We start from the raw sequence: 23,570 nt of genomic DNA, 5'->3' as shown, positions 1-23,570 counted from the left end.
CTGTATCTCTCGCTCTTTTCTCCTGTCGTGGTCCCCTCCTCCCCCATATCTCTGGCTTTTCTCCTTTCTCCTGCTGTCACCCCCTCCTTCCTTGAATCTCTCACTCTTCTCTTTCTGCTGCCACTCCCACCCCTCCCCCGCATTGTTCGCTCGTCACCTCTTTCTCCCGCCATTGCCTCATTTCTAACTCTTTTCTTTTTGCTGCCGCCACTCACTCCCCCCCCCCCCCCCCCCAGTGCAGTCCGTATCTTTCTCCCTTTTTTTTCTGCTGGCAGTACGAACTCTTCTTATCTCACCAGCAGCCCTCACTCCTCTGCAACTCCATCGCCCTGCTCTTCACAGCCGCTGCAGTGAAAGCATACTGCTGTGTCGCCGGTGCCGAAGCCTCTCTGTAACAGGAAGTCCCGCCTCCTCTGACAGAACTTCCTGTCTCAGAGAGAGGCTTGGAGCTGGGTGACACGTGTGCTTTGAGTGCAGTGGCTGTGAGAAGCAGGGAGAAGGAGCTACAGTGTGTGCCAGAGAATAAAGAAGAAGTGTAGGCAGAGCAATGATGGATGTTTACAGGTGGGGGCGAGAGAGGCGTTAACCCACATTAAAAATTTTAACATGAGTTAAACATTTAACGCGTTAATCATGTTATTAACGTGTTAGATATACAGCCCTAATTGAAAGTAATTATGGGAAATTGGAAACAAAGCAATTTGAATGCTTTTAATTTTTAGTGGAATTCAGTTTGCTAGATAGTGAAATTTAAATTAGCTAAGCTAAAGCTAAGAAGTTGTAAGCTTGGGTTGTGCAACATATGTTCTGGAAACCAGTTAAAAAAATTCTATGTAAGTTAGACTAAAGTGACAATGATATAGGTTATATAAATGCTAGGCCTATTCATTTAAAGTATGCTGGATACCCAACATTCACGATCCTTGTGAAGAGTACGAGTTCTTTGTTCATTTATGACTATGGGAAGGGTGGGAGTTGATTTTAGGTTATGTGTTAATTGTATTGTTTCCTTTTGTGGTTAAAAATCTCAATAAAAAGAGTTATTTTAAAAAAATGTATTTAGACAGGGGAAAAAATCTGTGAGAAGGAACCTACCTATACCGGACAATACAAAGGAATAAAGTACAGGCACTGTCTCGTACATAAAAAATTCTCTTTTATTCAATGTTATATCTGTTGGTAACTTACAACACAGATGAGAACATATGCAGACTTATCAGACCAAAGAAGCATTAGAAAGTGTTTTTGTGTGTGTGTGTGTGTGTGTGTGTGTGTGTAAGGGTGTGAGGGAGGGGGCTTCTTGTCTCATTTAGTCCTCCAGTACAGTAAATTGCAACATAAAAGGTGAAGCTGGTGGGGGAAGCAGGGTGCATGGGAAAGTGTTATCTTCTGTCGGCAGTGGAGGCTTGCTTGATGTATAAAACAAGAGACTGTGTTGCCCCATGGCCTCTGAGAGACCAGCTGGGGATCTCTTTCCAGAGGTCCTGCAGGCCAGTCTTAAACTCAGCGCTGAAATCTGCAAAAGAGAGAGAGAAAGAGAGGGGCAGGAGGAGAAAAATGTTGAACAAAATCAATGAGAAGCTTTTTGGTTCAGGTATGTGCTTCTTTCTTCTTAGAAGTGAGGTCAATGATGAACTTCCTCCGGCATTTTCAGTCACTGGTAACCATGTGTTTCAGTCTGCAGCCAAATCAGAAGATGTCTAATTATATGTTTCTATAGAATTGTTGCAGGATGATCTATGGTGCCTTTCAGTGTGTACCATTACGAAAGATATGGGCCAGTTTTCAAACAGAGTTTACTGGTGGCCAGTGAATGTATAACTCCACTACTCCTAGCTATTGAAATGCTCTTTGGATAGCACAGAACTAAAAACATCTCTCACTAGCCTAACACTATCCATATAGTGAACGGGAAGGGGAGGGTGGGCAGAGTTGCTAAATTATTCATAGAGTGGCAATATTCAGCCACTTGTCAGGTAAGTCATAACTCTAACCGGTCACCCCCTGCTCCTATTGTCAGGTGTGCCACAGGGTTCTATTTTAGCCCCTACTTTATTCAATGTTTTCTTGGCTCCGCTCATCACATTAATTCAGCCAAATCACTGCTTTCCTTTCTGTTATGCAGATGATACCCAGATTCTCTATCGTCTCCCTGCTACCAGTACCAATGTCACTGACCTTAACCTCTGTCTGGAAAAAGTCTCTGTATGGCTGTCTAATAATCATCTCTTTCTCAACATTAAGAAATGTGAGTCTACTCTACCATTCGAAACCTTTTGATCACATTTCACCTTTACTTCAGGCAGAGCACTGGTTACCACTTTCCACACGGATTCAGTATAAGCTTTGAATTCTTGTCTTCAAATCTTGTTCTCCGCCATCTCCTGACTACCTTTCATAACTACTCATACCCTATGCACCTACACGATCTCTTCAGTCCTCTACTGCTAATACTCTTTACCTTTTGATGTCCTCTGCTATCTGTCTCGATGCTCTACTGCTTTCAATTATATTGGTCCACAGCTCTGGAATTAACTTCCTGCTCACCTGAGCTCAGAATCCTCATACACAACGTTTAAAGCAGCTTTAAAAATGCACTTTTTAAAGCATATCCTACTTCCCGCTAACTCTGTACGCTTCTTTTCCTTCTCTCGTGTATGCAGTTACTGTTTTATTGTAGACCGTGTAAAAACCATTTTTTGGCCCTCTGTGGTATATCAAGTGTTTTTAAAATAAATAAATAAATAGAGATGGAAAGAGAATGGTAGGAAAAGCCTCATGCTTGAAAGGCAAGAAATTTCTCAATAGACAAAAAGAATGCAATTGGAAATGCAAATCTCCTTGAGGATACCACCAGTAAAGAGTGTGAAGACAGGTAGGAAGGGATGACACACAGGTCGCAGTGTCACAACCCCATATAGGAAGATCGCTGGCCTAAGCCGTTATATAATGCTACTGAAAAGCCACATCAGTGTGCAAAAAGTTATGAGAGGTCAATGGTTGGTGCAGGGGTCGACTGATAGTTAGCTGGATTCAGTAAATGGTGCCCGGTGAGGCATTCCGGGATGAGCACTCTTTATAGAATACTGTTGGTTGCTGAATTACACACCCGACTTTGGGCATGAGGACATACACTGAGTGAAGCCAAGTGTAAATTCTGTGCACAAGTTAGGCGTGCATCTGCGGTATTCTATAATACATACATAGTAACATAGTAGGTGACGGCAGAAAAAGACCTGTGTGGTCCATCAAGTCTGCCAACAAGATAAACTCGTATGTGCTACTTTATATACCTGACTCTGGAATTTGTTGCCAGAGAATGTGGTAAAGGCAGTTAGCTTAGCAGAGTTTAAAAAAGGTTTGTATGGCTTCCTAAAGAAAAAGTCCATAGACCATTATTAAATGGACTTGGGGAAAATCCACTATTTCTGGGATAAGTAGTATAGAATGTTTTGTACTTTTTTGGGATCTTGCAAGTATTGTGCACAATTTTCCAGAACACCCGCCCATGCCTCTCCCATGGGAACGCCCCCCCCCCCCCCTTTGCAGTTGTGCAAGGATACACTTAGGTACTATCTTATAACTGCATGTGTAAGCGTATTTCCATGCCGATCTGTCATTTCAGCCTCGTTTTGGCATCTGGCATCCGTTAAAACGCATGTCCATGTTGAAAGCTGGGCGCAGAATTAGTGCCTAACTTAAGGCATCATTTATGCAATTCCACTGAATGTGTCATGGGCCCCTAAACACCTATCAAAAATGACTAAACTAGATGAAAGCACAACTGACAATACTTTATAAGTTGTGGCATCCCTTGGCAACATGCCTGTGACACCCCTATGCTGCGCCTACATCCACACCCCTGACCGTTGCTTGGTAAGGGATCCTTTTACTAAGGTGCACTAAATGATAAGATACCTATAGGAATATAATGGGCATCATATCATTTAGCACACGATAATCATTTGCGCGCACTAACGCCCAAATTCTATAAATGGTGCCTTAAGTTGTGCACATGACCAAACTGCACGCATAACTTAATTGATCGGCAAGCCAATCAGTGCCAATAATTAGTACTTAACAATTAGCGGCACTAATTGACTTTAATTAGAATTTACATGCACAGCTTTCTAGGCGTATTCTACAACGCAGTGCATGTAAATTGTACTGCATGCAGCTGAAAAGGGAGTGTAGCCATGGGCGGAGTCGTGGGTGTTTCAAAAAACTAGGCACACTATTATAGAATACACCCGATCTGTGCTTAAGTTAGGCGCAGCTATTTAGGCCTGGTTTTAGGCGGCATAAATGGGTACACCTAAATTTTAGTCGCAAGAACAGCTGCTAAGCATATTCTATAAACTACACCTAACTTTGGGTGTAGTTTATAGAATTGTGCTAAGTGTGTGGTTTTTCAGTGCTGATTTTTAAGGCGCCATCTATAGAATTTGGCCCTAAATCCTTTAGCACACTTTATTTATTTATTTATTTATTAGGATTTATTTATCATCTTTTTGAAGGTGGTGCACAGTAAGAACAAATCAAACATAAGCAATAGACTAATTACAGCAGTAAAAATATTCAAATAACAATACAAAGTATGGCATGGAGGGGCATAATTGAACGACAACGTCTATCTCCATGGGCGTTTATCTCCGAGAACGGGTCCGTGAAGGGGCGGACCGAACCGTATTTTCGAAAAAAAATAGACGTCCATGTTTTATTCGACAATTTGTGAGCTGGGCGTTTTTGTTTTTCAGCGAAAATGGAAAATGAAAGCGCCCAGCTCAAAAACGAACAAATCCAAGGCATTTGTTCGTGGGAGGGGCCAGGATTCGTAGTGCACTGGTCCCCCTCACATGCCAGGACACCAACCGGGCACCCTAGGGGGCACTTTTACAAAAACAAAAAAAAGGTAAAAGAGCTCCCAGGTGCATAGCACCCTTCCCTTGTGTGTTGAGCCCCCCAAATCCCCCTCAAAACCCACTGCCCACAAGTCTACACCATTACTATAGCCCTAAGGGGTGAAGGGGGGCACCTACATGTGGGTACAGTGGGTTTGGGGGGGTTGGACGACTAAGCATTAAGCAGCACAATTGTAACAGGTAGGGGGGGATGGGCCTGGGTCCACCTGCCTGAAGTCCACTGCACCCCCTAACAACTGCTCCAGGGACCTGCATACTGCTGCCAGGGAGGTGGGTATGACATTTGAGGGTGAAAATAAAAAGTTGTGAAACATCATGTTTTGTGGTGGGAGGGGGTTAGTGACCACTGGGGGAGTCAGGGGAGGTCATCCCCGATTCCCTCTGGTGGTAATCTGGTCATTTAGGGCACTTTTTGGGTCCTTATTCGTGAAAAAAACAGGGTCCAGGAAAAGTGCCCTAAATTCTAGCTACAAACGCATACTTTTTTTCCATTATCGGCGAAAGGCGCCCATCTCTGTTCGGGTGATAACCACGCCCCAGTCCCGCCTTCACCACGCCTCCGACACGCCCCCGTCAACTTTGTACGCTTCCGCGATGGAGTGCAGTTGAAAACGTCCAAGTTCGGCTTTCGATTATACCGCGTTATTCGTTTTTGGGAGATAAACGCCTATCTCCCGATTTAGGTCGCAATATAGGCGTTTTTGTCTTTCGATTATAAGCTGGATAGTAGACTACTTACAATGTCAACACAATACGTAATAGAACATTGTAATAGACAGTGTAGGGTATAAGCAAAGATAGAACATATTGATAAGTAAGAGACTAAGAAAAAAGAAGGAACATATAGGTACGTAAAAGAATAACAGGAGCTAGAAAATAAGGAGCATATAGATATGCAAGAGAGTAAGAGGAATTAGAAAATAAGGGGACTAATTTAAAGAAAGTTGCACATGAAGTCAGAGAAGTGCTTAAATATTATCTCAGCTAGGGTAGGAGTGGGTAAACATGCCCTGCTATAGTATGTACAGGCCGTGTCACTCCTTGTATGTGTGTGTGTGAGACTAACAGTTAGTTTCTTCTTCCATGAAAAGCCAAGCTTTCACCTGTTTCTTAAAGTAGAGATAGTCCTGTGGTAAGCAAAGCGTTTCAGGGAGTGCATTCCGGAGTATGGGGGCTCCTCTGGAGAAGGCTCGCTTGCGGGTATCACATCATGTAATGTCTTTTGGAGAGGGTGTGGTTAGGGATACTCCTCGGGAGGACCTTAGTGTCCTTGGAGTTGTGTAGAGGGTCAACCTGTTCTTCAAGTACTCGGAGCCTTAGTAAAATGACCTCTGAGTGATTTAGATGGATTGTTTCTAGAATACCACCTAACACTTATTCACGTAACTGCAGTTATTGGTATCAATCAAACACATAATCACTACTGTAAACTGGGTGTTTAGTTTAGGCCTAATGAATAATAGCAATGGTGGTCACTGCATTACTCGTACAGCAGTGTTGAATAGACATATTCATTTAAATGCTGTAGCCGGTGTTTAATTTAAAACAGTGACCACCAGTCTGAATATTACCCTCATATTGTTAAACATATGTTTTATTTATTTATTTATTGCATTTGTATCCCACCCACATTTTTCCACCCATTTGCAGGCTCAATGTGGCTTACAGAGATCTGTTATAGCGTCACCATACAGGGTATATGATATAACTGGTGTTACAATGAGATCAGGGGATGACGAGAAGAATTATTCAAAAGATGAAAGAAAGAAGACATTCTGAGTAAGGGCGGAGTGGAGGAGTGATATAGTTAGGTTATGAGTTCTCGTGGTAGGCCTTCTTGAAGAGAGAGGTTTTTAGTGATTTGCGAAAGTTAGCTATTTCGTTAATTGTTTTCAAGTTTGTTGGCAGTCCTCATAGTATTTCTGTAGCTCTCTTGGCTCACGTGGAGTGATTGCTCTCAGTACAGCACTAAATATAATGAATATCCATTGATCTCTGATGTGTATATTTATTTAAATAGAGGAAACGCCTCAAAATCTAGAGAAGCACTCAATCGTTGATAACATCAACATAAAGGAGGTCCTCTAAATCATCATAGGCAAAAACCTCTTTTTTTATTAGTATGGCTGATCTGCTGAAATACTTCACAAAAAACCGTGTGAATATTCACTAATCAGTTACTTATCTTTTCTTTTATGTTCAGCAGTCAAAAGAACACCATCCACGTTTTTTTGTGAAGTATTTGAGCAGATCAGCCATACTAATAAAAAAAGAGGTTTTTGCCTATGATGATTTAGAGGACCTCCTTTATGTTGATGTTATCAACGATTGAGTGCTTCTCTAGATTTTGAGGCTTTTCCTCTATTTAAATAAATATACACATCAGAGATCAATGGATATTCATTACATTTAGATTTTCACTCTATTTTTGTATATCCTTGTTTGCTCTTTGTGGTGGTTTAGATTTTTCTCAGTACAGCACTCTCAATCGGTGAAGAAAAGGCTTAGATAGCTGTCTCTTACCTGACTCTGCATTTTGTTGAGTATTTGGGGTCTTCAAGGCTGGGGAAGGTCTCCTGACTGATGTCTGTAGGGCTGTCTGATAATAAAAAAATAAAATAAGAGCTGATCAGGGCTTGTGTCCATGCACATTGCACTACTATTGTAAACTATTTAGATTTGGCCCAATTTGTGGTATATAAAATAAAGGTGGAAGGTGACATTGCTTGTCCCTGTTTTTCCCATCTGATATTCATCCAGGAGCCATTATAAACAAACTTGCTCGTTTCTGTTTCCCCTCCAGCTTTCATTGGGAAGCCCTTCCTCCAACCTTTCACCTTCCTTCCTTCTTTCTGTCTTTATTTAAAAAAAAAATTGTAGTCTGCCCATTCACTACAGTTCTACAGTTTATAGAACTTTTACAGTCTGTGTCCCACAAATGACATGACAGATTCAGAAAGGTTGGAGTGGGCTTTAATGGCAACTCCAGTAGTATGAACCAGTGGCGTTCCTAGGGGGGCTGACACCCGGGGCGGATCGCCGATCCGCCCCGCCCCCCGGGTGTAGCACCCACCCTGAACAGCGCGACGCCCCCCCTCCGGCGAAAACCCCCGATCCCCCAGTGAAAGAACCCCCCCCCGGGTGCACACCGCTGGGGGGGGGTGCCGCGCGCCTGCCGGCTCTTTGTTTTCATGCTCCCTCTGCCCCGGCACCCCCCCCCCCCAGTGGCGTGCACCCGGGGCGGACCGCCCCCACCGCCCCCCCTTGGTACGCCACTGGTTGGAACATATGGACAGCGCTGGGCAGACATCTACAGTGTATGTCCCGGAATCACCAAAGAAAGACCAGGATCAAGTATATAATCTCATGTTCATTGTTGACTTAATCTTGAATTGATAATGAATGTGACTGTTGGGAAGACTGGATGGACCATCAGGGGTTTATCTGCCATCACTTACTATTGGGCTCATTTTCAAAAGAGAAGGATGCTCATCTTTTGACACAAATCGGAAGATGGACGTCCTTCTTACAGAAACATCCAAATCGGTATAATTGAAACCCGATTTTGGACATCCCCATCTGTTTCCCCCTTCCGTAAGGCACTGTACATAAACTGTGTGCTGGTACATCCTCTATACTCGTAATGTACCTCTGACCCTGAAGACAAACTGCTTCCTGGAGGAAAAAGACACATGTTCACTTCCAGAGACCTCAGTGGCATGGTGCTGACCTGTGAAATGACCTCGTTATAGGCGCCAAAAGTCAGAAAAATCTCACTCTTAAGGGCATTTTACCAGTGTCATGCTTTTATGGCTAGCAGCTGGAATATATCCTTAGCACCGTGGACAGGAATAACTGAACAGAATGAATGGGCCAAATATCTTTACTCTTTATCCACAGGAATCCACCCCCCTCCTCCTATATCTTTAGCACTTAAATGTAAGCACCATTTGCATGCTAAAATGATAGAATACAGCACTTACCTAGGTGAATGTACATTTGCAACTGTATTAGCTGAGCACTCAGCACTATTCTCTGTGTCAGGTGTTCAGCGCTGCGTGCGTCTGGTAGCGCTTTACAAATGCTAATAATAATAATATTCTATAATTTAGGCTCACAATTCATTTAGCATGTAAATGCAAGGGGATATACACGTGGGTGGAGCATGGGCAGGGTGTAGGCGGGGTCCTGACTTATGTGCATAACTTATACTGCAAATTACACACTAAAGTGCAGCATTTAGATGCACGAATTTAGGCCTGCTATTAACAATGCATGCGTGGATGTGCCTAAATGTTAAGTGCGGAGATGCAGATTTATGCTAGTATCCTGTAACGGACTCTTGGCGCCCAGATGCCGCTGTAGAATTAGCGCTCGGTTATAGAACTGTCCCTCTGCTGTATTGCACTGACACATTACCGGTGATGATATCAGATAGCCTGCTGCTGCTGCCCTTGAGGGGCTCTAGAGAGAAGGAAATAACTAGAGAGTAGCAGTGATCACTACACACCTACCAGAGTCTGTGTTCCTCCTTCCCATCAGCCCCACGAAGAAGTCATGCATGTCTCCTGCAAAACAATGTCATGGATGATGCTTTGGCTCGTTAAGACAGCATGCAACTCATAGCTGTGTTCTAGATATTCTAATTATGGGTCTCGCATAGTAATTAGGGCTGTACCAAATATTCATATTCGATTTGATTTGGCCCCTAATAGTGCCTTGAATACATTGTTCGTATTCGACCGAACAGTGATTTAAATTTGCAGGGCTCTATTGTGCTAAATCCTACTGAAATAAACACTTGGATCTCTGATTTCACATTGCTTCCAGTGGCGTATCTAAGGGGGGCCTGGCCCCCCCAAAAAATGGCTCTGTGCCCCTATTTTGGCTGGCAGGGGTCCCCAACCCCCGCCAGCTGAAGCATTTGTCCTACGCTGGTCTCCAGCACCGCCGCATTGCCTGCTCTGCTCTCTCTTCCCCTTCACATCTGGTACGCTCATTTTAGCAAAACTCAATTTCATTATAACGAGTACATCGGACATGAGGGGAAGAGAGAGCAGGGCAGACAATGCGGCGGCATCGGAGACCAGTGCTAGACAAATGCTTCATCTGGTGGAGGTTGGGGTCCCCCGCCAGCCAAGGTATGTACAGCAGCGGTGGTGGGTGGGCAGAATCAGGGCAGCAGTGGAGAGGGGCCGGCAGGGATGCAGATCAAAATGTGCTCCCCCCCACACACACACACTTTGGCCCCCTCCCACCTCGAGGTCTGGCTATGCCCCTGGTTGCTTCTTTTATTATTTGTTATGTTAATGCTCAATACCCATTATTTGTATTTGGTATTCGGCCAAATAATATTTTTCATTATTCGTATCCAGCCAAATAGTAAAATATGCTATTTGGTAGAGCCCTAATAGTAATAAAGTTCACAGCAGCTTCTTGGGGCTGAGGGGATGGGGAACACACATCGTCCTGTCTGCCATGCATACAGACATCCTTTCAAAGGAATGAGAAAACAGGTCAGTTAGCCAGTGGTCTGATGACATTTCCACTCCCATGTTCACATCAGCTAGGCAGGGAGTATGAGGAAGGAAGGAAGGAAGGAAGGAAGGATTTGTGCTGATTACTTTGTCAGCTCTGCTGCTTGGTCATGATGCCTGGAATTCCAACTGTGAAACATGTCAGTCTCAGTTGATGACAACCAAGGAAGATGAGAAGCACTATTAATAACAGCAAAACCTATATAACACCTAGTAGAGGCATAGCCTAGTAGTTAGAGCACTGGGCTTGACATTCAGAGGTGCATGGTTCAATCTTGGGCAAATTACCTAACCCTCCATTGCCTCAGGAGCAACGTTAGATTGTGAGCTCTCCAGGTACAATGAAATAGCTAGTGTACCTGAATATAACTCTTCAAGCTATTACTGAAAATCCAAGTAAACAAAATAAAATCTTTAACATCCCTGTCCTATAGACCAGTGTTTCCCAGTCCAGTCCTGGAATCCCCCCTATGAATATGCCTGAACTTGATTTGCATACACTGCCTCCATTTTATGCAAATCTTTTTCATGCATATTCATTGTGGATATCCTGAAAACCTGACTGGCGAGGGGGTATTCCAGGATGGGACTCGGGAAACACTGCTATAGATCTCAACAGGGAGGTTCAGCATTTCACTAGAACAGTGTGTCTTACCCCTCTCCAAGTCAGGTTTATCCAGTGCATTTTTTTCTAGCGAAAAAGGTGCCGGTACTCAAATGTCAGGCCACTGTTCAGGGGGTGGGTGATCACTGAGGGACCCACCCCACAATAGCCAGGCCCCCTGCAACCAGTCACAGAATCTATGACAAGGCAGAATTGGTGAGTAGAGTCTGAGCTCTTTCATTAAAACTTGGGGACTATGGGTCAATTTTAGTAGAAAATAGAAAAGATGCCGGTACTCAGTACCCCCAAGTACTCCCTAAAAAAAAAAGCCCTGGGTTTATCTCAATGACTATGCATGAGACAGATTTGCACATCAGTTGTGGTAATGTTGAAACCCCATTGGCTAGGTGTGCCTCCAGGAGAGCAGTGAGAAGCATTGCATTAGATCTCACACCAGTTAGCTAGTGGCAGTAGTCAGGGCCGCCAAGAGGGGGGGCAGGGGGGGGGCAAAATTCCCCGGGCCTCCAAGGGGGGCCCGACGCTGGGGTCAGGTCGCCGGCGCTGCAGTCCCCGGTCTCACCTGCCTGCCTCCTTGGCTCCGGGCCCCCTGCATTCGAAGCGGCAGTCGCAGACCGCATCTCTTCTGGGCTTCCCTCCCTGTGTCCTGCCCTCATGGAAACCGGAAGTTACATCAGACAAGGGCGGGACACAGGGAGGGAAGGCCAGAAGAGATGCAATCTGTGACTGCCACTTTGAATTCAGGGGGCCCGGAGCCGTGGAGGCAGGCAGGTGAGACCGTGAACTGCAGCGGCAGGGGGGAGGGGGAGCGACGGAGGGCGGCAGCGGCAGGGGGAGCAGAGGCGGGGCAGTAGGGCGGCCTTGCCCCGGGCCCGGCCTAGTCTCTCAGCGGCCCTGGCAGTAGTAGAACAGGAAGCCTGCTTTCCTGGATGGCACGGTTCTGTGCTTTTGCTCAGATCACTTATGGAACAAAAGGATGCAATGTGGAAGAGAAACAGATATGAAATTTTCAGCTCCGTGCAGCATAGCCTAGTTATACCTCTCACCATACTGCAGTCATGGGCAGTAAAATCCATGAACCTGCCTGCCAGGCTGTCACTTTGTAACTGGAGGGAGTGAAGGAAGCAGATGCTGCTAGATAGGCAGAAGAGGGTGCAATAAATGTGTGAAGAAAAGCTTGTGATGGCAGATCAATTAAAATGCTCATGTTTGAATCAATGGCGTAGCCAAGGGTGGGCTCGGGTGGGCCCAGGCCCACCCAGTATCAGCACACCTATGATGTGGCTGGAATGGATCCCCAAGTCCCACTAGCCGAAAACTCTCAACAACTGTCCCTCCTTGCATACCTTTTAAATAGCAGATCTTTGCCTGCAGTGAGCAGCGACTGATACATACTGCCTGCACTGGCCCCATAACCTTCCCTCAGATGTATTCCTGCCTATGCGGAAACAGGAAGTTACATCAGAGGGAAGGCTGTGGGGCCAACATGAGCAGTGTGTATTAGTTGCTGCTCGCTGTCGGTGAAAATCTGCTATTTAAAAGGTATGGGGGGAGGGGGAATGTTTGAGAGACCATATGGCATGCAGGCAAGAGAGGGAGAGACCAAATCACTTGTTGGACAAGGCGGAGTTCTTCTGCCCACCCATCTTGGGCTCAGGTCCATCCAAAAATTGGGTGTCTGGCTACGCCCCTGGTTTGAATAACACTATGCTGGAATCAAATACCCACAAAAGAACACCCCTGTCAGAAAATGTTTCATTGGTAATGAGTCTCATTGAAGTCCTGCACTTTTAACACTTACGTTTTTGAGGAGAGGAAGAAAATTCTTTGGAGTCTAGAAAACAAATAAAGAAACACAATATAGCTGCTGCTTAAATATGCTAAAGTTGTTTTGGAAAATTGTGCTTTCTGTCCAGAAGTAAACAGAGCCGCCCCTTGCTTCCACCATCATTACCAGAGTTTTGGTTTGCAAATCTGGGACACTCGGTTGGGGTCAGGCGGGACAGGGCCTTCCCATGACAATTTTCCACCATAAAAATTATAATCTACTAAAAATAAATATTTTATTACCTTTAAATCTTAAAAGTGCTTTCTTTAAGTTGCTTAACATAAAATATTTAGGGTCCAGAACAAGTGTCTTATGCTGGGTAATATGTCCCAAACAGAAGAGACTTAATTATGCAATGAAAAAGCCAAATCAGCTAACAAAATCCAGTTGTTAAACCTGTAAACATTATGTTTCAATAATTTTTATTGATGATCAACAAAATACAGAAATTAAACAATTCTATTTAGAACCAGCAAATAACTCCACCATGTCATACTTCTCATAATACTTCTTCTGCGTTGTCATCATGAATTTGTATTTTCTCCCTCCCATTCCCATGTCTTATGGTTCAATGTACTCATTAAACCTCCATATAGGCTATAATTCTTACAGATTGCATAAAATCTACTGAGGCTGTACTTCCAACACAGAGCACAATATAATAACAGATGTGTAGCTGTACTCTGCAGCACCAACTGCCAAGTAGCCCTCTTCAAATTCCTTCCTATACCCCTCCCTCCCCTTCCCCTTTTATTAAATTGTACAACAAATCTATACCAACACAACAACTTACTTCTCTCTCTCTCTCTCTCTCTCTCTCTCTCTCAACTTCCCACTCCGTAGCCTGATAGTATGCTACTAAGCAAAAGGGGCTTACATTTGTAGCTGTTTGAAATAAGATTCACGCTAGGCTCCCCCTGAAAACATTCCTCCCTAGTTGCCAACACAGCGGTGCACCTTGATTCTGATGGCCCACCACCATGACTAAGGATCCAATTTGAACCTTACACTGCTACTAACCTCCTCTGCCTATCTACCTAAGGGTCCCCTTTCTATGACCCCAACAACTCATGCCATTTCCCTTTAGTCACAATAAGGAACCACCTAGCTTACTAGAATAAAAAAAAATAATAATAATAGTAACAAAAATTTTTCAGAGCTTGTTTAATATTAAACTACGTGCCCTGGGTGACAGCGACTGTATATAGGGTTCCCAAATAGCCAGGAACGCCTTTCGCCTCTTGGGGGAGGATCCCACCCCCCTACGCTCCATAAACCTGTAAACATTATATGGGACATATGTTCAGGTTCTGAATCTTTGAACTCTCAAGACATTTTACACTGATGAGTTATGTATCAGATAATAAAAATATCCAACCTTGGGTGTTCCTGGCTTGGTTTTAGTGTTCTCTTTTCTCATTCTCTGGTCTCATCTGTTTCTTTAGTTTTTCTCTTTGGTGTCTTCCTCCTTTTTCTTTTCAGTTTCAGCTCTGTCTCTTATTTGTCTCTTTCCTTCACCAGTGGATATTTGAATACTTTTCCTTCTCTATATGTGTTTCTACCCCTTTCCCTTGATGCTTTCCCTTTTTCTGTCCTTCCTGCTGTTCTCTTTCCATTACTTCTCTCTCCTCATTAATTCTCGCTTCCACTTTTCCTTTCTTTCTCCAACATTTTATTCCCGCATTTTCTCCATTCCTCCTATGGGTACATTTATTCATTTTCACTCTCTCCTGACACACTCTTACTCTCTCCCCTCTAACCCTCCTCCCCTGTGGCCCAGCATTTTCACCTCACTTTCCTCTCTCTGCTTCTTTTCCAGTCCAGCATCTCCACCTCTCTGTCTTCTCCCCCTTCCAATTTATCCTTCTCTCTCTCTCTCCTCTGTCCATCCAGGAAGCTCAAGCATTCCACCTTTCTCTCCACTTCCTGACCCAGTGCAGCACTCGTACCTCTCTTTCCTCTCCCCCACCTCAGTCCAGCATTTAGTTCTCTCCCCCTTCACCCATCCATAATATAGTTCTGTCCCTTTCCCCCAGGCAGGGTTGCCAGGTGGAAAATATTTTTCCAGCCTAAAGGAGCCCAAAATCCAGCCCAAAACCCGCCCAAACTCAAACCCCGCCCCTGACACCCCCGCCCCCGCGTCATCACCCCCGCCCCCGCCGTCATCGGCCCCGCCTTCCCCGTCACTAACCCCGCCTCCCACGTCTCTAACCCCGCCTCCCACGTCACTAACCCCGCCTCCCATGTCACTAACCCCGCCTCCCACGTCACTAACCCCGCCCACCGCGGCCGAAAAAGCCACCTAAAAAAACCGCCCGAAGCACAAAAACCAGCCCAAAAACCGCAACCCGCCGCAGGCAAAAATTTCCCGCGGCGGGTCGCGGAAAACCGCCCAATTGGGCGGTAAAACCGCCCACCTGGCAACACTGCCCCCAGGTTCAGCATCTAATTCTCCTCCCCCCACCCAACCCTTCAAACCTCCCCTTTGCGATTCCTAGCTCCTTCCCTCTAGTGTCAGCATTGCACAGCACAGTGGTATGATGTGATGTGCAGCCTCTCCTCAAGCACATTGAGCATCTCTCCCAGGTCCCGTCCTCTCTGATATCAGTTCCCATTGTCATGGGGGCAGGACCCAGCAGACGCACAGTGTGCTTGAGAGGAGGATCCACATTGCATCCAAAGGGATGTTTGAGGGGAGGGCTTGACCCCAGGGGGTAGTGGCAAGAGAGAGGAAAGCTGGGCCATGTGAAGGGAGGCAAGCAGGGCAATGCCAAACTACATTATGGTACCTCTGACAACCTTGTGGCCCCAATTTTAATACTGGGTGCAAACACTAATGAGTAAGGGGCAGGGGCAAGGCCGCCGAGAGACTGGGCCGGGCCCAGGTCAAGGCTGCCCCTGGGGCCACGCCCCTGCTGCCGCACCCCCCCCCCCTGAGGTCATCATCAACGCCTCCCTCCGTCCACCACCAGGCCGGGCCCCCCTGAATTCAATCATAGCGTCTCACCTTGACCTTGCTCTGTGTGAAAGAAATGCAGCAGCGTCAGTCTGCAGATCGCCTCCTTTCGGGCCTTCCCTCCCTGTGTCCCACCCTCACGCAAGTTATGTCAGATGAGGGCGGGCACAGGGAGGGAAGGCCCAAAGGGAGGCGATCTGCAGACTGCCGCTGCTGCACTTCTTTCACACGAAGCGAGGTCGAGGTGAGGCACTATGATTTGAATTCAGGGGGGCCTGGCCCGGTGGTGGACGGAGGGGGGCGGGTGGAGGGGACTGCGGCGCCAGGCCCCATTGGAGGCCTGGGCCCAGGGAATTTTGTCCCCCCTGCCCCCCCTCTCGGCGGCCCTGGGCAGGAGTCTGAAATCGGGAACAATCCCCAAAAAATAAAAGACATCTAGTAATCTTAGCTATCATGTACCCCTCCTTTGTTAGCCAGGTAGCTGCTTCCATAAGATCCATGGGCTATGAATGTAGCCATGACTTATTAATGATTAGTGATTAGTTATTAGTACTGGGATTACACTTCCTGGGTTGGTGTGTTGTGCTCTATTTCTGGCCCTAGATTCAGTAAATAGCCATTCTACAACAGCACTGAGTGCTGATTTCAGTGCTCAAATTTAAGTGCTAGGACTTACACCTGCTGAAACCAAGTGTAATTTCCAGTGCCCAATTTATACACACATCCCCAGTACTCTATAACACTGCTGTGCAAATTTTAGGAATGCCCCTGACCCACCCATGCACCTGCCATGGCCATGCCCCCTTTTGGGTTGCTGTGAGGGGTCTGAAGGTAGGATCAGTGTGGAATCTAACCGGTAGGTGACCTCTGTCTAAAAGCAGAAATTATATATCTTAGCCCAGCTCTTGCAGGGACTCTGGAGGTCAGCACCTTCACAAAAGACAGAGAAAAACAGAATGCAGCTTCTATTGTGGTTAATGACTGTGGGGGACTGGAAATGGCAAAGAAGGAACATCACATGAGGAGTCAAGGGCCCTGACTATGTGCTGTTTAGCCCATATACTGTTTAGTCGTGTGCTGTTTAGAAATGGACTGCAAAAATACCTGAGAGATCCCTATTCAGTGGAGTCATTCGCAGACGTTCCCAAGCAAAATCATCTAGGAAATCACTGAAAAGGACTCCCCAACTGAAGTTGGCCTAGAATAAAGCCAGGCTTGGTGATGTATATTTAATCTGCTAATAAATGTCTGGGTTACTTTTATAATTGCTGTGCATCTGTCGTTTGTGAGTCTGTGTGTCTGTCATTTGTGATCCTGTGAGTTTTCTTGCTCTTATACATTCGGGATCCAAACAAACCTAGTCCAGTAGCTCGCTATGAGATTTGGGTGCACATCGTTATAGAATAGCAGGTAGCGAAACGTGCACCCATTTCCAAATTGGTGCTGATTAGTGTCAATTACCACTCAATTATTGGTACTAATTGGCTTCTTAGCTGATTTAATTGGGCACACATCTTGGATTGGCGCCATATATAGAGAGAATCTGGGGGTTAATATTGTGTTGTTTTAATAATTCCCCCCATAATTTCTTATTTGTTTTGTTTTTCTGTCTTAGGGCCCTGTTTACTAATGTGCGTTAGCGTTTTTAGTGCACGCTAAATGCTAGAGACACCCATAGGAATATATGGGTGTCTTTAGCATTTACTGTGCGCTAATGTTCAGCATGTGCTAAAAACGTTAGTGTGCCCTTAGCGCAGCTTAGGAATCAGGGCCCTTAGATTGTAAGCTCTGCTGAGCAGGGACTGTCTCTTATGTATCTGTATACAGCATGGTATATGTCTAGTAGCGCTATAGAAATAATAATAATAAGTAATAGTAGTAGTGCTGTGGGCTGCTTCCATTGCCAGCGGTTCATCTGTGGCTTTTCTTCAAATCAAATGCATGGGAGGAAGTTGCAATTTTTTGAGTGCTTTCAGTGATTATGATTATATGATTACTAGTAAAAAAGGCCCGTTTCTGACACAAATGAAACGGGCGCTAGCAAGGTTTTCCTCGGAGTGTGTATGTTTGGGAGAGTGTATATGAGAGTGACTGTGTGAGAGACAGAGTGAAAGTGTGAGTGTGTGTGTGTGAGAGAGAGAGTGAGCCTGGGTGTGAGTGTGTTTGTGAGAGAGTGTGTGTGTGAGAATGAGAGTGTGTGCAAGTGTGTATGTGAGACACAGTGTGAGAGAGAGTGTGTGTGTGTGTGCGAGAGAGAGAGTGTGTGTGAGACACAGATTCTCTGTGAGAGTGAGTGTATGAGACCAAGTGAGTGTGTGAGTGACTGTGTGGCACATAGAGAGTGAATGTGATACAGTGTGAGACAGAGTGTGTGAGAGTGTGAGTCAGGAAGACATTGTATATGAGAGAGAGAGTGTGAGCCCTGCCCTCCCAATCCATGCCCATCTGTCCCCTGCCCCCTCCATTCATCCCTATCCAGCAATTCCCTTCTCTCCCTGAGCCCTGTCCTGCAATCCATATCCATCCATGCCCATCTGTCCCCTCCATTCATCCCTATCCAGCAATTCCCCTCTCTCCCTGAGCCCTGCCCTCCCAATCCATGCCCATCCATGTTCCTCTGTCCCCTGCCCCCTCCATTCATCCCTTTCCAGCAATTCCTCTCTCTCCCTGAGCCTTGCCCTCCCAATCCATGCCCATCCATGCTCTTCTGTCCCCTGCCCCCTCCATTCATCCTTTTCCAGCAATTCCCCTCTCTCCCTTCCATGACCCCCCCCTTCGCATCCATGCTCCTCTCTCTCCCATGTCCCAGCCTGGCCCGCCCTCTTCTCCCCCCCCCTTCGCATCCATGCCCCCCTTTCGCATCCATGCTGTCGTTTCTCCCCTGCCCTCCCGCTCCCATTGTTCAACTTTACTGCCCACCCTCTTCTCTCCCCCCAACATCCCTTTTTTTTTTCTTTTTAAATTTACCTCCGTGGCGGTTCCGGCAGCGCAACGTCAGGGAAGGAGGCGGTGCTCCCGACGTCTAGCCTTCCCTTCGCTGTGTTCCACCTTCTTCTGACGTCAGAAGAAGGCGGAACACAGCGAAGGGAAGGCTAGAGACGTCGGGAGCGCCGCCTCCTTCCCTGACGCTGCGCTGCCGGAACCGCCACCATGGAGGTAAATCTAATATAATAAAACGCACCGTGCGTGAGTGCGATCCGTGTGTTTGGTTTTTTTTTCCGCCCTCGACGTCATGACGTTTGATGCGAGGGCGGGGCAGAGACGGCTGGCTGGCTTCACACCATGAATCCACGAACCCTACAGCCAGGGAGTGTTTGAGTGACTTCAGAACGTTGTCTTCAGAACGTTCACGGTGCGTTTTATTATATTAGATTATGACAATGATTAGTCTGTATCTTGCAGCTACAAAACAAATATTAGTTCTTAACCAATGAAAAGGCCACATTCCCACAGACATCCTCATGCACTTGTTCTGCCCACCTATCCCAGGTCAGTCCTGACAGGCTCAGCCAGTCCTGATATACCCTCTTTCCATCTATAACCAACAGGGACAGTGCCCAAGGACTTAGACAGAATCCTTTTGCGAATGTGATGTCAATTCACTGCATCTCAGATTTAATTCTTTGCACTTCAATAAAGAGGCACAAGGGGGAATAAGAGCAGAGAAACCTTACCTGAGTTCCTCCTGCCCATCAACCCAACAAATCCGTCATAGGAGCCTCCATCGTAGTACCGCTTAAGTAAGGATGGGGGCAGTTTGTAAATATTTGAGACTTTCTGCTACAAAAAGATGAAAGGAAAAAAGAAAAAGAAAATGGCTTTCAGTGGTGAGAAAAGCAAAACAAAGGGAAGAACAAATACAATACATTAAAAGCTCTTATATTCCACTGGTATCCAAATGTTATCCAGCACGGAGTACAATAAAAGTCTAGATGGATGTTTAAAGTGACTTGTCATGTTCAGAGTTCAAATCAAGCCAATTGTAAGCTGTGTCGCCTACTGAAAATCTTGGTTTCTATTTTGAACATGTTATCAATAGAAATCAAACAAAATAAAACATGGAAAAGAAAATAAGATGATACCTTTTTATTGGATATAACTTAATACATTTCTTGATTAGCTTTCGAAGCTAATCAAGAAATGTATTAAGTTATGTCCAATAAAAAAGGTATCATCTTATTTTCTTTTCCATGTTTTATTTTGTTTGATTTCTATTGATAACCTTAAGAGTGGACTAACACGGCTACCACACCTCTCTATTTTGAACATGTAAACTGTATTAGAAAGATGCAAAGTGATACATACACACAGAGTTTTGCTCTAAGGTCGAGGTAGTGAGAAATATTTTAATTGGCTTCAGTGTAGTCTCTGATTGGTGCTGCAGAGGCAAACACCAGTCCTGATTAGAATTTAGAACTAACTGATGAGTGCCTGGGAACAGTGCCCTCCCGCCCCAAAATGATTACTCCCTAGAGTTGGAAGCAGATTGTCTTCTACTACAATAATTTAGTCTGACATTCTTGAGACCATCAGTAACATTCCAACTGCCCCAGGATGGTATGAAAATGAAAAGTAACACAGGGTTTAATGGAGGGTTGGCACTGGCTACTGGTATCAACCATCTATTGAAGTGATGCCACCGTCAAACCATGTCCTTGTCTGGTCTGTTTCCCTTGAAATGTATTTTCTTTGGGCTATTTATATTAGTCATCTGGTTACAAAGAAAAATATAAGACGGATCTCAATTTAGTTTGTCAAAGAAGAAACATTTCAAGGCAAAACTCAGAAGGCAATTAAAAGTATTTCTCATTACCCTGTGGCTTTGTGCATTCCTGCTTTCTCCAGTGTTTTCATCTCATTTGAAAGCAGCTCTGGCATACTGGCACCAGAAGCCTGAAGGAATTTCCCCTATAGAGTGGAAGGATGGGAGTAAAAAAATAAGAATGGTATTATATATAAAATATGGAGTCAATATTGAGCTAACGGTCAATGGTTTTTAAGCTGCTCACCGCTGCAAGCTGAATTGAGTCTAGATATTCCATGGCAGGCCATATCCAGCTTCCAGCATTGAATATCTGGGTAAGTGCACTCACCTGGAAGTTAACTAGGCAACGGCTGTGCCTGATTAGCTCAGCAGCTAAAGGACTCCTTTTACTAAGTGGCAGTAAGCCCAATGCAGGCATACTGCTCACTATACAGGAAATACCGCTGGGCTACTGCAGCAGCCCAGCGGTACTTCCCACCCCTAGCGCGTCATCATTTCCAGCGCTACAAAATTCTTTTTTTTTTTGTAGCACCAGAGTGTACCCAGCAGTAATCGGGCAGTGCCACACGCTGCCCGGTTACCGACAGGTTAATGCGGGAGCCCTTACTGCCACCTCAATGGGTGGCGGTAAGGACTCCCCCCCCCAAACAAAAATGGCCACACAGCAAGTATTTTACTTGCCGCACGTCCATTTCCCGCAGAAAGACAAAACTTCCATTTTACCAGCTGCTGTAAAAGGGGGCCTCGGCGCGCGTGTAAAACGTGCGCTGACGCCAGCACTGGCCCCCTTTTGCCGCAGCTTGGTAAAAGGGGCCCAAAGTTAGGACAGTCTTTTTGTTATCCTAATTTTATGCTCTTACTTAAGTGGTTAGCAGGCTGATTATTACCACTAATTGATTAAGTAATGACTCTGTCAAAAGTCTGCTCACAGGCCGCCCCTTGATTAGCCAGTTTCAGAATGGCCAGTTAGAACCAATATTCAGTAGCACTGCTTGCTTAAACCCAGGGCTGCCGAGAGGGGGGGCAGGGGGGACAAAATTTCCCGGGCCTCCAAGGGGGGCCCGGCACCGCAGTTCCCGATCTCACCCGCCCGGCCTTGGCTCCGTCAACAGCCCCTCTCCGTCCACCACCGGGCCTCCTGCATTCAAATCGGCAGTGCCTCACCTCTGTGTGAAAGCGCAGTGGCAGATCGCATTCCTTCGGGCCTTCCCTCCCTGTGTCCCGCCCTTGTCTGATGTAACTTCCTGTTTCCGCAAGGGCGGGACGCAGGGAGGGAAGGCCCGAAGGAATGCGATCTGCCGCTGCGCTTTCACAGGGAGGTGAGGCACTGCCGATTTGAATGCAGGGGGCCCAGTGGTGGACGGAGTGGGGTTGTCAACGGGGCTGGGGGTGGGTGAGTGGAGACTGGAGGCTGTGGTGCCGCCGGCCTAAGTAGCAATTGGGGAGGTGGCGGCGGCGGGGCCACAGGGACAGCCTCGCCCCGGGCCCGGCTCAGTGTCTTGGCGGCCCTGCTTAAACCCCTTTGATTATTGGACCCTATAGTACTAAAGAGACAAGACCTGCTGCTGCGGGCAGGAAAACTGCACTGATGAGTATTTACCTGCTAGGATACTGTCTTCAAACTCGGGGTTAAATAGGAAATTTCAGTCCACTCAATATTTAGCGCTATTTAACTGGTCAGAACAGATGCTGACCGGTTAAATAGCACTTAACTGGCTATTCACCAATTTCAGCGGGGGATAACCGGCTATCCTCCGCTGTATATCCGCACTTACCCCTGGATTCTATAATGATGTGCTCAATTGAATTGGCTTAATAAGCGCTGAAAACAGCACTTCACAAACTATTATGAGCACTAATTGGCATTGATTAAAATGTAGGCGTACAACTCACTGAGCGTATTTTGTAACGATGTGCGCCGAACTTCTAATGCGTACAGGCAAAAATGGGCATGGTTATGGGTGGGGAAATGGACATTCCGAAATTTATGCGCGTACTTATAGAATATGGTCCAGTCCGCCTAAATCTATGCACCAGGATTTACACCACATTTTCACTGGTGTAAATGGATGTATGTAGATTTAGGTGCTGAAATATCAACTAAGTGTATTCTATAATCGGCACCTAAATCTAGAAAATGTTTTATTCAATGTGGAAACTTGAGTGAGTAAAACCTTTTTTCCCCGAGAGAGAGATTCTGCAGCCTGGTACAATCAATTGTGTAAGTCACCTAGACTAGTGCAATGCAATCTACGCCGGATGCAAAGAACAAATTATTAAGAAATTCCAAACGCCCAAAACACTGCAGCCAGACTCATATTCGGAAAAACGAGATACGAAAGTGCCAAACCCCTACGTGAAAAACTACATTGGCTCCCAATCAAAGAACGAATTGCGTTCAAAATTTGCACCCTGGCTCACAAAATCATTCACGGCGAGGTCCCGAGCTATATGTTAGACCTTATAGACTTACCAAACGGAAACACAAAAAAGTCAGCACGCACATACCTAAATCTCCACTACCCAAGCTGCAAAGGACTAAAATATAAATCAACATATGTATCCAGCTTCTCCTACATATGCGCACAACTCTAGAATGCACTACCAAATGCTATGAAAGCAATGCATGACCTAACAATCTTTTGGAAATCACTAAAAAACAACTTGTTCAAAAAGGCATACCACAACGATCCAACCTGAACACCTGAACCCTGCAACACAACGAAATTCATACCTGAACTGGACAATACTTAATTCTTCCTCCTAGACTACTTATGAACTTTAACGCAATCACCACTCTGTATTTCTCTACCGGATATGGCGATCGCCATTACGGTACAATGTAAGCCACATTGAGCCTGCAAATAGGTGGGAAATGTGGGATACAAATGCAACAAATAATAATAATTATTATTATTATTATAGAATACGCTTAGTTGG

The 23,570-nt window shown here is 45.6% G+C and overlaps 1 protein-coding gene across 1 annotated transcript in view; it reads right to left on the bottom strand.

Moving 5' to 3' along the window:
* Positions 1-1,213: 1,213 nt before the first annotated feature.
* Positions 1,214-23,570, bottom strand: part of TAC3 (tachykinin precursor 3) — a 50,058-nt gene continuing 27,701 nt past the window's right edge. The window contains exons 3-7 of the mRNA XM_030195226.1: positions 19,540-19,645; positions 12,883-12,915; positions 9,437-9,490; positions 7,446-7,521; positions 1,214-1,516 (exon numbers count right to left, since the gene is read on the bottom strand). Coding sequence (XP_030051086.1) covers positions 1,504-1,516; positions 7,446-7,521; positions 9,437-9,490; positions 12,883-12,915; positions 19,540-19,645 — 282 coding nt within the window. The 3' untranslated portion in view covers positions 1,214-1,503. The remainder of the gene's footprint in view (positions 1,517-7,445; positions 7,522-9,436; positions 9,491-12,882; positions 12,916-19,539; positions 19,646-23,570) is intronic.

This window comes from Microcaecilia unicolor, chromosome 3 (assembly GCF_901765095.1).
Source record: "Microcaecilia unicolor chromosome 3, aMicUni1.1, whole genome shotgun sequence".
NCBI classification, from domain to species: Eukaryota; Metazoa; Chordata; class Amphibia; order Gymnophiona; family Siphonopidae; genus Microcaecilia; species Microcaecilia unicolor.
This window is presented reverse-complemented; position numbering and strand designations above follow the sequence as displayed.